The sequence below is a fragment of the Neopelma chrysocephalum genome, unplaced genomic scaffold, assembly GCF_003984885.1.
Source record: "Neopelma chrysocephalum unplaced genomic scaffold, ASM398488v2 Primary Assembly neopelma1_59, whole genome shotgun sequence".
Classification (NCBI taxonomy): Eukaryota; Metazoa; Chordata; class Aves; order Passeriformes; family Pipridae; genus Neopelma; species Neopelma chrysocephalum.
This window is the reverse complement of record NW_020897714.1, coordinates 20,821,114-20,834,165: the sequence shown is the minus strand read 5'-3', so window position 1 is coordinate 20,834,165 and position 13,052 is coordinate 20,821,114. Positions and strand designations below refer to the sequence as shown.

The 13,052-nt window shown below is 41.6% G+C and overlaps 2 protein-coding genes across 3 annotated transcripts in view; one reads left to right on the top strand and one right to left on the bottom strand.

The window, feature by feature from the left end:
- The window catches only part of TIMP3 (TIMP metallopeptidase inhibitor 3), a 37,922-nt gene extending 32,353 nt beyond the window's left edge, over positions 1-5,569 (top strand). The window contains exons 4-5 of the mRNA XM_027680384.1: positions 286-407; positions 1,019-5,569. Of these exons, the coding sequence (XP_027536185.1) occupies positions 286-407; positions 1,019-1,216 (320 nt within the window). The 3' untranslated portion in view covers positions 1,217-5,569. The remainder of the gene's footprint in view (positions 1-285; positions 408-1,018) is intronic.
- SYN3 (synapsin III) overlaps positions 1-13,052 on the bottom strand; it is a 203,671-nt gene that overhangs the window by 123,704 nt on the left and 66,915 nt on the right. For both annotated transcript variants that reach the window (XM_027680377.1, XM_027680378.1), the window contains exon 7: positions 8,508-8,597. In XM_027680377.1, coding sequence (XP_027536178.1) covers positions 8,508-8,597 — 90 coding nt within the window. The remainder of the gene's footprint in view (positions 1-8,507; positions 8,598-13,052) is intronic.

Sequence of the window (13,052 nt, the reverse complement as noted above, 5' to 3'; positions counted from 1 at the left end):
AGATGCGTGGCAGTTGCCAAGTCTTGTCACTTTGTTGTTAAGAGGAGCTTGACAGCGTTGCTAACCTGCATTTTGCCGGTGGTGCTTACAGCTGGCACAACACTCCTGACTTGCAGAGGTGCTGTTATCTTGCTGACCAAAGATTCCTGAACCAGTTAATAAAAAGAAAGCATTTGCTGAGCAGTGACTGAAGCCAAACATATTGAGAGCATTAGCAATCTCAGGAAATGAGAGAAGTGCTTGAGCTGAGAAGTGCTAACTTGTGACCATGTCTCTGTTTTCAAGGCCGGGTGTATGAAGGGAAGGTTTACACAGGCCTGTGCAACTGGTATGAGAAATGGGACCGGCTGACTCTGTCCCAGCGTAAAGGACTGAATCATCGTTATCACCTGGGCTGTGGATGCAAGGTATGTTTGTCTTTAATTAGGTGGCATCTGTTTCCCCTGGCTTGGTAATACCCAATGATGCTGGAGAACAGCCAGGAAGAGAAATGGAGGACAACAATTTTTACAGAGAAAACGTAAAGCTCAGTTTTAGTGTTGAGACCAGAGAAGAGACAATCAAATAAAAATGCAGAGTCTATTCCTTTTTAATGCTCTGTTGGAGTTAATTGGGGAAGGCTTTCAGAATCCATGCAGAATCATTTGCAGGTGAATGAAATCAGGTACCAGAGGCTTGGCAAGGTATGTCCAGCTTTTTTCCTGTGTAAACATTTTGAGTGCTTAAAACCTCACAGCCTGGCACTGGTACTAAGATTTTTGCACATGGCCTCAGGCCTGCAAAAACATAGACATAAGCTCAACTTTTCTGCACCTGAAAAGCCCTTTTGACTACAGATTAGCTGTGTATGTGAAGCTAAGCATATGCTTACGTGCTTACGGAACTGAGGCTGAATTTTGGATTAGTAAGCAAAGTTTTGAGGGAGTGGAGTTTTGAATCACTTGTCTCTGTTAAAAAGACATTTTATATAATGTTGTTTTTACATGTAGCCTTACCTGATTGCTCTTTCCAATTGCAGATTAGGCCCTGCTACTATTTGCCCTGCTTTGCCACCTCCAAGAATGAGTGTATTTGGACAGACATGCTCTCCAACTTCGGCCACTCAGGATATCAAGCAAAGCACTATGCCTGCATCCAGAGGGTGGAAGGTTACTGCAGCTGGTATAGAGGATGGGCGCCTCCAGACAAAACGATAATCAATGCCACAGATCCCTGAGCACGCTGTCCCTTTCCTTATCTCCCCTCTCCCTTACTTGTGGCTGATCTTCTTTTGGACACTAACTCCTACCAGATCATGATGATGACAATGAAATTAGTGCCTATTTTCATGCAAATTTTAGCACTTCGAACACTTAAAAAGAAAAGGAAAAAAAACGAAAGGAAAAGAAAGAAAAAAGTCTATGCTACCTTACTGAATTTGTAATCACCTTTTCCATTTTTTGATACCACTCACTTTGATCGGACAACATTTGGGAGCTTACTTTTGCACACCAGAGGGAAAAATGGGAGGGAAAAAAAGAAAAAAAAAGAAAAAGATGGAGCTCTTGCTCTCTTACTTATATCATTAGCTGTAGCAATATAATCTCTATTTTTTTAGGAAAACAAAAATCTAAAAACTATGCCAATTAGGCACTGTATTCTTCTGTGCGCTGGCTTCCCATCACCCCTCCTCATGCACTAAGTGCTGACAGTACATAGACAAATCTATTTTAAGGGAAACAGGTTTCATTAATCAGATTGGCAAATGAAGCAAAATGAAAAGAAACCCAGCCTAAACTCTGGAAAAAATTACATCCAAAAGAAATCCTCCTCTATGGGAGAGATTGGCAGTGTGATTGACTCCAGCAGTGGGAGAATTCACCTGGTGTGTCTGACCACATCATCTGGTAAAAGCATTGTTGACTGATCGTCCTAGCTAATTAAGTCACAGTGTGAGTGCAACAGCACATTGGAAGTTCTGGTTTTCCCTGGAACAAAAGAAAGAGTATTTTGTATTTTTGTTGTTGTTCTTTCAAAAACAAAAGCCCCATCCCCTATTTTCAGGGAGGTAAATCCACCCACAGCAGAGCAGATGAAGTGTTGTGCCATCCTGTTTTGAGCAGCATTGGCCCCTGAAATTTTTGCAGCTTAGGTTCAACAGCAAAACCAGCTTGTGAACACCTTAAACCAAACAGATGCGAAAATACCAACTGTAAATCAATCACGTGGAAGAGGGAAAGGGGAGACTTGCTAGAACTCTTACTATAAAAGAAATGTATTGCCAAAATAGTGTTTTGCTGAACTAAGATGTATATACACATAATGATATAAGCTATTTTTGACAGGATGTGGAATTTTTTTGGTGTTATAAACAAAAGAATGGTTTGATTGTGTTTTAAAGACAGAAATATTGACATTCCGAGTTGGTGAGTTGCTTTTAAGGTATTGAAGCTCCAGTGTATTTGCAGTAGTGGCTACAGTAATTGTTTCCTCTGTACCTCCTTGCACCACGATTCCTCCCCTGCAGCTACACTAGCTGCATTTGTTTATATAGTGAAAGGAAGTGTGTGTGTGGGCTAGGCAAGAAAAAGTGGTCTCCTAATAAGTGTTGTCTGGGATTGTAAAATTTCAGCTGCCAGAGGGTTCCTTCTGTGTCAAGTGCTGTGTTTCCCTCTAGGCACTGTTAAGCATAGCCCTGTGCATGTGCTCATGCCATGTCCTGCAGTGATGTGGGAGGAGGAGCCTTACTGTCTTGTGCTTTGCTGTTGACTGGAGAAGTTTTTTTCGTTCTATTTTGTTTTTTTATTAAGAAAACTATAATATAATTTTTCTTATCAAATAAAAGTATTTTAAGTTTTAACGATGGTGAAGAAGGGGTGCTGACAAAATGGGTGACTCAGTTTTGGATGGGGAGGGCTTGGGCAGGGAGAAGATTGTGCTTAACTTCATTTTTGTATTATTATGATTATTTATCTTAAGTTTCCATATATCTTCCGTTCATTCCACTTAGAAATCAGAGCTGCCACCAGCAGGAAAAGAGTTGCAGTTATTCCAGCTTGGGGCAATACAGCATTTTACAGTCAGTGACCTCAATTACTGGAGAATTGTTTGGAACCTCTTTGCCAAATTGAAAAGAAAGGTTGTTTGAGATGGGCACTGATGTGTTTTTATGTTCCTTGCGTGCTAACAGAGCTCTGCCAGATGTACATTCTCTGAAATGCCCCATTTGCTACATGAATTGTTGCAGCAAAAAGCTTCATTTTTAGCATGAATTTTAAAGGGCATTTTCACAGAGTCTGCTGTGTATGTTTTTTTCCCAGCAGCTCTGAGTGGCAATGCAGCACAAAACACATTGAAAGTCTTGGATTTTCCTGTGATTCAGACTTTGAACACTTCTCAGAAGTCCTCTTCCCTGTGACTACTCCTAATTTATGGGTTGGAGATGAGAGGGAGAGTAGGGTGCTTCATGACACCCGTCACAGGATCAGGTGGTTCAGAACGTTGTCCCTTTTGGCAAAAATGGGGTTGGGCTTTGGGCCCAGCGGAGCAAGCTCTGTTTGAGCTGAGTGTGGCTGACAAAATCTATGAGGGTCACTGAGGACAGCGTGGAGCCACCCTCCCTCTTTGCATCAAGTGGAGTCGGCATTGCTGGAGATGGCCCACCTCAAGCTCAAGGCGACTTCACAAAGCTGACGTCTCTTTGAGCTGCAGCCACTTTTCACAGCTTTGGAAGGCTAAATGAAAATGCCCCTCAGTACAGTGAAGTGTTGATTTGGATTTTCATTAAACTGCAGCTCTGCATATTTTACCTGTCACTGATTCATTTAGCTAGCTGAGACATCACAGTATTGAACTCAAATTATTGTGAAAATATTTGCATTCTAATACTATGAGGACTTATGTCCCTAAGTAGGATATAGTGTAGCTATGTGCTTTGTAAACAACAAAACAGCAGATGCATTACCAGAAAATGGAGCATATTCCCACTTTATATTTCAGATGGTAAAATATTTCTGACATGCAGACAGGTAGACCAGCAGGGGTGGAGGTTTGGCAAATCTTTACCCTTGCTGTGTAAAGAAACAATTGTTAAGGCTTTTCAAAATGTGGAGCCAAAAGGAGGGGGAAGAATCCAGTGAAAATACATTTCTTTTGGGAAGCTTCCTTATTTTGTTTCTGTGTATGCTATCAGGGGCATGTATTTCTTGGGCTAAGCTTCAGCTTGTTGCTTGCATTAAGAACCTGACTAAAGGCACTCTTGAAGTGGGAAGAAGCCATTACATGGATTGAAGAGGCTCTAAATCAGACTCCAAGACTTCTTCCTTTCTATCTGCTCTCCTTTCTTCTGTCTTACTAAGTCACTTCTGCCTGCCAGTGGACGAAACTCACTCCCTCATTACAGCAGGCCATGTGATATGTGGGAACACCAGGCATGGAGATGGGAGAAGGCAGGTGTGAAGAGTATGCCTCAGTGTGTGGAGCATACAATGTCTTGCAGTAGCACCAATACCTTCCTGTCACCTCTGGCATGTTCCTCACTCCAGCCAGTAGCCTAAGGTCAGAGAACTGTCAATGACACAGCTCATGTGAGCAAGACCTTTGGACATGTACAGGATTACACACACTCCCTGCCACCATGCTTTAGGTACACTAACATTATTAACAGTGCTTTTTAAAATGCATAGCTCATTTCTACACTGTTGCTGTTCACTTTCTTATTTATAAATATTTTTCCTTATTTCCTTGACAGTGTTTTCCCCTTTAGAATTGCAAAAATATGTATTGAAAGTTTGAGAAAGATTGGATTCTATTTTCCTTTTCCAAAATGGAATAGGGAGGGAGCAGGAGATCTGTTCATGGAGCAACTTGGATAAAGTCCTCCTGTGGGAAGCTTCCCCCTCCCCTGTATGGGACAAAACTGCCATTTTAGGTCTAAATTTCCCATATTTTGAAGAGTTAATGACCCTTTAGGTAGGACTATTCTAAAACCTAAATATATCACTGTATCCCATTCATACTTGGTCAGAGTGAAATGCTCCCTTACAGTGATGGGAAACATACTGTTGTGCTTTTTACAGTAAAGACTATTTGAAGTAAGGGCCTCCATGGGAACAAGTTTCCATTCTTCCAGATGTCTCTGAAAGTACTGCTCAATCAGAACATATTTTTTAGCTTAGAAGGGCAGAACAAAATTTAGGGAACTGCAAAAATTATCTGTCTATTTTTAGAATAAGTGACTTTTGGGGCTACCGGTCTTGAGAAAAAACGTGAAAATCCACTAAACATTTGCTGCTGCTTTGCTTGTACTGGCTTCTCCTTCCCTCTGGCGCTGTCCTTCCTTCATAGAGCCACTCTGCTGTTCCTGATAGTTATGGAAACTTGGGGAAGGAACCAAACCCGTGTGAAAAATCTTGTCCAGAAGGAATGTATTTGTTGCTAAATTTTCTAGCACTGTTTACAGTTTTCCTCCATGTTATTTATAAATTTTATATTCAGTGAATGTATATTGTCTTTTAAGGTAATGTTGCATAATGTTCACTTTTTATAGTGTCCTTTTATTCTAAACAGTAAAGTGGTTTTATTTCTATCACAGACAATCTGTCTCTGCTTCACTTACATTAGTTTCTGTGCACTTCAAATGTACACAAATGGATTTGCAAATGGATTTATTCATTTCCTTCCCTTTCTTGATCCTGTTTTATTGGTCCCAGAGCAGATATTCCACCTCTGGCGATTCTTGCACTTTGGCAAAGATTCCTCCGCAAGTCCCTCCCTCTTTTTAAGATGTTGGTCTCTCTAAGAACTGTTACTGTGGTCATAAGCCCAGGAGGGGCGAAAAATCTCTTTTGAAGTTAATGACTCCCAGTTGTTGACTGGCCATAGGAGGTCAGTACAGAGCAAGGCAGTCACTAGGGCTGGCTCTAGCACCAGTAGGGCCTTGGAAGAACAGTTGCCAGGTTGCTCTTTTTTCCAGAAAACTGATCACTGGGGGGAGGCCTGAAAGGTACATGCCCATGACAAGAGGAAGAGGGGTTCATCTTTTTTGATGTGTAATGTCAGAATCTTGTGTCCTCTCTTTAGGCTTACTGTTTAAGGCTGATTAAAATTACCCTCTTGTCTTGGGAAAGAAGCTTCAGAAAAAGCACTTTCAGCTAAACTGAAATGCTCACAAAAATGGGCTTACTGTGAGAAATTTCTTTTATCCCACTTTTACGGAAGGAAAATCTCTATTCTTTACATGTATGAAAGAATGAAACGGGTTTTTGAATCTGTTCTGTGTTTAATCCAAAGGTTTAGAGGGTAAGCTTGGGAAAATTTTGGATGTAGAAGGATGAGGATCTCTTATGTGAGAACTGAAGTGCTTGAAGTATATCACATTGCAGAGAGATAAAACCATAACACTAGTTATAAACACTTCCAGGGGGTCAGCCATCAAAGGACCACAGTGTATTTTATGAGTGCTAACTGGTAAAGCTTGAAAATGCCTCCAGGAAGGTGAAGAAAAAGAGTGGGAAATGGGGATCGTTATATTCCTATCAGACAGATGGAGAAGCTGATGCACAGTGGGAAGCAACTTTTCACAGGTATTTGGTGGAGTGGTGACTGCAAGGGAGCTTGCTTGGTGTAAGCACTTGACCTCTCAGGCTCTCACAGCCCAGGATGCTGTGAAGATGCACCCAGAAAGATATTTAGTTGTCGTCTAGATTCATTCTGTGAGGCAGACCCCCCACCTGGAAAGGGCTGGACTGAATTTGCCCAAGTGGATTGTTGCTTCTGTAAATGGTTGGAAAGTAGCTGTTTTAAACCAGATTACTCAAGCTTGCATGTCAGCAGTAGTGTTTGTGTTCATATGAGATTATCTAAAGTTTAAAAGACTTCCTGTACTCTTTTGTAGGTAAGTAATAGCATCTCCAAGTAGGTGGTTGGTTATAAAGATGACAAAAAAGTGAAATTAAGATCAGTGTTCTGCCAAACAAAACTACTATACTGGTACCAAATACATTTATGTCTGAGGAAATGAAAATCAAATTTCCAGACTAGAAAATATAGCTGAAAATGCTAGCTAACTTATTTGCAATGATCACCTTTATCAAGCCTTCCAAAAATACCATTCCTGAAGTGATGGTCAGACGAAGTCACAACTGTCCTGAAGCATTACATATGTCACAAATCTTTCTTCATAAATCATCAAGAATTAAATTCAACAGGTATTATCAACTGATTTATCTTAAAAGTGTGTAACCATCTGTCACATATTGTTTAAGGACCATCCATTTCTTTATGTCTTAAATGATAATACAACTCTCACCACTGCATTACAGTCATGACTGTACTTACCTCCATGATGAGCCTGTGAAGTACAGAAGTGCAGTAGTCAACACAGCACAGGTAAAGAACAGAGTTTTGGGAACAGAGAGGTGAAGGACTGGCATTTCAAGGTACCTAACAAGCACTGGTGGGATTTTTCACAAGAAACTAAATGAAATTTCCTTTGCAATTTTGAAGCTCCCACCAGGTGCCTACATCCACCGTCAGGTGCCTACACCCTGTTGCACGTTGTGGTCGGCCCACAGTACTGCAACAAGTGTGTGAGAAAAGAGGGGGTTTAATATTTCTGAGCCTTAGTTTAACATCTCAACAACCCTCATCTTCAGGCTGCTAATTCTGCTTCAGTTCACAATCAAGCTTGGGAAATTAGCTCAGCCAGCTGGTGGCTCACACAAGGGGTCATGGTTCATACAGAGTCTCAGCCAGGTGTGAAGAGCCACTAATTTGTGGATGTAAGTTGGGAGCAAAAATTCACAAAGGTCTAGTCTTCCTTTTAACTAGAGAAAACAAGAGACATGATCAGTTTTAAACAAAGCCCCTCTCTTTGCCATGTTCTCTAGGACTAAGGGCACCTACGCAGATCTCTTTGAAAGGTGCCCTAAGAGTTTGGTACAGTGCCCAGCAGCCACACAGGACACTGTGTTTAGTTGCTGACAGAAAGACTAGACCTCAGAGCCACTGTGCAAAGGAAACATTAGAAGCTGAAAAAAACCCTTTCAAGAACTCCAAGTTACTCTGAGTACCTTCAAGCTGATAAATGTTTCATGGATGGCAACCACGTGGTAGACCAAGCAAACTAACATGGTGAAATAAACACCTCTTATGAACCATGTCCCAAATCGTCAGCATATTTTAAGCAATTCCAGGAGTGGGGAAATCGCTTTATCTGAATAGAGTGATACCTTGCACTAAGGGATGAGCTTTTAGTTGACTGGGTTTTACAGTGGATTTCTCGTCTAGTTTTGAGCCTGTTCTCATTGTTTGCTTCATTAGGGGTCCATACATGACCTGGGGGAGGGCTGGGCAAAAAAGGAGATTCCCAAATGGTGCCTTTTGCATATCACTTTTTTAGCTCGTGTTTATCTGTAAGTAAAATTGAGACTCTTCCCATCATTCCCACCACCATCTCTTGTGCCCAACTCACATTTGTTGCTTCTTCCATCTCCATACTGGCATCAGAAGAAAGCAAAGTTACTCACCATCTGCTTATGGCTTGGGAAGAATGTTTGCTCCACGAGGGGGAACTTCTCAGGGCCCAGCGAGTTGAAGATTTTAATGAGCTGAGAGAACTTGGGGTGAGGGAGGGGAAACAAAAACCAGACACAGTGGATGTCAGTGGCTTATTGTGTAACAGGCAAGTGCTTGCAAAATGTTCTGATAGTGGTGAAGGAGGTGAGAGAAACATGTTATTATGCCTTTCCCACCTTGCTTTCTTGACCTTTGCTCTTGAGAGCAGCTAGAAAATATGAAGCTGCTGTATTTACCCAAGGGCAAGCCAGCCTATGTGCACAAACCTTGGACTAAGAGAGCAGAGAAGAGATTCAAGATCCAGAAGAGGATCAGTTTGGGTTTACTTACAGATATGCTATGAACAAGATTTGCTTTCCAAATGCAGTGGGGAGAGGGTTGGGGGGCCTTTCTTGGTAGAGGATAGAGGCAGGAAATCAGTGCCACCACTCCCCAACAGAGACAAAACAAAACTCTTCCTTGGATCTCTGCCCCACAGCCAAATCAAAGCAAAGCACATTGTGCTGAAGGGAAAGAGAATTGCCAAGGGACAGCAATTACTAGAGGAAATTGCCAGTGCTACCTGGTTTGAGTGTTAGACAAAGGAAACAGGAGCCCACTGTTAATCATAACTGGGATTTATTATGAGCCAATGGTTTCCCAACAGCTCTTCATGAATAACAGGAGAAAGAGGAGTTCACCTGCTACCCCTGTCCTATCTACCAGTGAGGTCTGAGTGAGGCACCAGTCTGTGAGGATGATATCCAGAGAAAGCAGTATATAAATGGTGAAAGCAATAGCGCTGGCATTTCACATATAAAGGTGAACATTTGTCCTTGTCCCCACCTGTCAACATGAACTTCACCATTATCACCACTATCATCACCGTTATAAACATTCAGGGTTGTGCCCAATGGGACACAAAGCTTCCCATGGTAGGGCTGAGTTTTGATTTCTGTTCAGGTTCCAAAACCCCTACAGAAGTATAAGCACAACAAACTCCTGTTTTGCTTCAGCCATCTGTGAAGCAAGCAGACTATTCTATATGTTCTGCAGCCTCCCTGTTCAATCCATCATTGATCACTTGAAGAAAAACTCAAAACTATAAGACAGAAACTTAATAACAATGACAGAAAATGTTGCTGAAGCAGGGCTCATATACCAAAGAGAATAAGAGGTGTTATATATCCCAGAAACCTTCCAGCTCGCGGGAGAAACTTAGAGTCTTTACCGTCAGGCATCTAGCCATCCTACTTACTCTCTGAAGAGACAGCCCTGTTACCATGGGGAACACTGAACATGCAGTGCTGTTGGTGAAGTGGTGAGACTGTCAACCTTTTAAAAGGGGGAGTAAAGTTGAATAAGGGCGCTTGATTATTTTCATGGATGGTAAGAGAATAAAATGGTCGAGGATTGGTTTCTGCTGAGCTGGTAAATGGGACTGAATTCCCCATTGAGTCCTATTTGCAAAGTAGTTTAGAAACTGAATTTGGTTTCCAAGGCCCCCAGAATTTTGTAAAATCAAGTTCATTAATAAAGGTTTCCAGTCTGGGCCAAGTAAGCCTGGATTGTAAGTCCTTTACATGAGTTTCTTCAAGTTCCCCATCAAAGCTAGGGATGTATTAATCTTGAAGGAAATCTCTGGGCCACCTGAGGGAGGTAACAAACAGACTAAGGGAAGGAAACAGACATCTAGTGAAGAAGGTAAAGGAAAGCAAGCTCTCTTTCTTCCCAATAGCATCAGCTACTTAATCTTTTGTGTTCTGAGCACTTCTGAGCAATGGCTGGAGCCATTAAATGCACTAAAACCACAACTCCAAGGTTATATTGCAGATAGACAGAGCTACTGAGCATGTTTTCTGCTGAGCAGCCATATGAGGGCTCCTGTCCTGTTTACTTGGCTAGTCTAAGCAAAAGCATTTCTGTATAACAAGTTAAAGCTTCACTTGGTGGTAGAGAAGAAATACATCTTTGAGAGTTCAAGCTTGGTATGGGTGTAGAAAAAATACAGTCACTGTGCAAAAAAATTAGGCTGCAAGGTATGTTCCAGACACAGGCCACATGCTGAAGGGGCAGCTGCCAGTAGATTTGCAGACAAATGTGAAGAATCTTTTTCCTAATGTCACAGATCAAAATGTGGCATTTAAGAAAATCCGCAAAACATCAAGAGGCAGCATATCCCATCACCAACACCACCCCCCCCTCACATGCATCAGCAGATAAGGGAAAAACTCCCCATGTAGAATAATTATTGTTGGCAAGGAGGGTATTGATGTTGGGGAAGGAGGACAGCTTGCTTCTCTTAACCACTTGCACTAGCCCAGCACATCATAGAAAAGAATAATAAAGACCTGTTTTGACTAGCAAGGTGAGCAAACAGGGCTTAAAAATTAAACAAAATCAAACAGAGACAGGGAGAGAAGGAAAAACACCCTGGCTGAGAGCAGCCCATGCCCCTTGCTGGGCATGCATGCAACCCTGGTGAACCATGGACACTGTGATGTTGAGGCGATGTACATTTATCCTAGGAAAACAGCTCAAACAAAATAACTGGAACAACTATGTAGCTGATAGACAGCAATCTGACTTGTTCCTTGGGCTTCCTGTTGAAGCATACAGCTCTTGGCTGTTGCTGAAATAACCAGTGTTGCAGATGAGAGACTCGGACATCTGAGAGCCTTGTCAGAGGACCAAGCCTACAAAAAGGTTTGACTTTGGTGTTGACACTCATTGGACAACTCCCTCCCATTTTCTCTTTTTCTACCAGTTGTTAGGGACAGATATTGACAAAGAGACACCCATGTTACATGGTACAGCAGCCTCTTAGATACCTGATAACAGGGCTCAAGTAACATCTACCAATGCAGATGGGTAGGAATGTTACTGTGAGCAGCTCAGCTAGATATAACTGCCCCTTCCACACTGTGACATCAGTTTTTACTCTCTGTGATTCCACTGGTTTTAGTGATATTCCATCCAGATCACAGAGCAAGACATGGGGCAAAGCAATGTGGTTTTAGGTACCTGGAAAGGTAGGCAAGTGAAATGTCTTGGCCTGACTGGTTGGACATCTAGAGTTACATGCAGGGAGTCTTTACATAAATAAAAAGATCCATTCAGAAGATCTCAAGGCCTTTTGCATATTTTGAAAGTGCCTAGGTCATTGGGGAGTCTATGTCCCTTGACAGTCAATAACAGTTTGTCTGGGATTCCCTGGACTCTGGAGGTGACTGTCTTCAAAATTTCACGTTTCCTGCAGCTTTAATGATAGAAGGTTGCTTTGCAATTGCAGACATTACCTGCACATAATGCAAATACTGCTGAGAACATTCTTCCCACTGTATTTTGGGTTGTAACTTTTGTAACACAAACATTGTTATTAGTGGTTGAAGCGTTGTGCTTAGTGTGCTAGTAGCATTATTTCTCAATAGTTCTGGGAGCATCGTAAAACTTGGATTTGTTAGATGTTTCTCTGTGTGTGAAACCCCTTGAATACTCTTTTTTTTCTTTTTCTTCTAGAAACATCTAATTCAAACTGTGCCTGTGTTTAATGCAAATTTTAACATTTGAAGAAATTTGTGTTTTGCAGTACTGGAAACCTGGCAAATGTCATTAAAAATGGGGCTGTATGTTTGAGTAAACTCAAACCCAAACTCAGCTGATTGTAATTAGAGTTGCTGAGAATAAAACATGGTTGCAAATTGCCAGGGAAGAACAGTCTCACTTCCATCCCCCTCCACAAAATCATAAACATTTCTATGAAATGGAACCATTTTTGGAAAAAATAAAAAGTGAGAGTGAAAAGTACATTTCCCAGGGGTATTTAGTTTCATTTCTTCATGTATCTCAACTGTTTTCTAGGTCCAAAAAGTTTCCACTAATCTTTGTTAAGCAGATCCCTTATTTCAAGATGCCTGTTTTGCAATCAGAGTGGAACGTGCACCGAAGTGTCCCTATCTCTCACTTCCCAGCTATTGCAAACACTAAATTTTCTGAATCTGCTGTAGGTGAAGCTTTTTGCCCTCAAATGCCCCACTGTAATCTCTACCTGAGGTTCAACCTGATAAAATTTCAGTGGTACCAAATGCCATCTCAGCTCTTAGATTACTTAGCGCATTACAATCACTGGTTTGGAGGGTGATGTGTGTGCAGGGGCAGTAGGGAAAGGAGGCATTCTGAAAACTTGTTTTAGTTGTTTACAAGTGGTTTCCTTGACTCTTCTGGGAAGGTTTTCTGAGCCAGCTGTATTCCCTGTGAGGAAAGCATGGCACTACCAGACCCAGAGTAGTCAGAGCCAAGTTGCTGGCAGAGCCAAATTCTCCCACACTGCTATTCCAGCACTGCTCTTTCTTTCTTTCTTTCTCTCTTTCTTTCTTTCTTTTTCTTTCTTTCTTTTTCTTTCTTTCTTTCTGTCTCTCTCTTTCTTTTTCTCTTTCTCTCTTTCTTTCTCTCTTTCTCTTTTTCTTTCTCTCTCTTTCTCTTTCTCTTTCTCTTTCTCTTTCTCTTTCTCTTTCTCT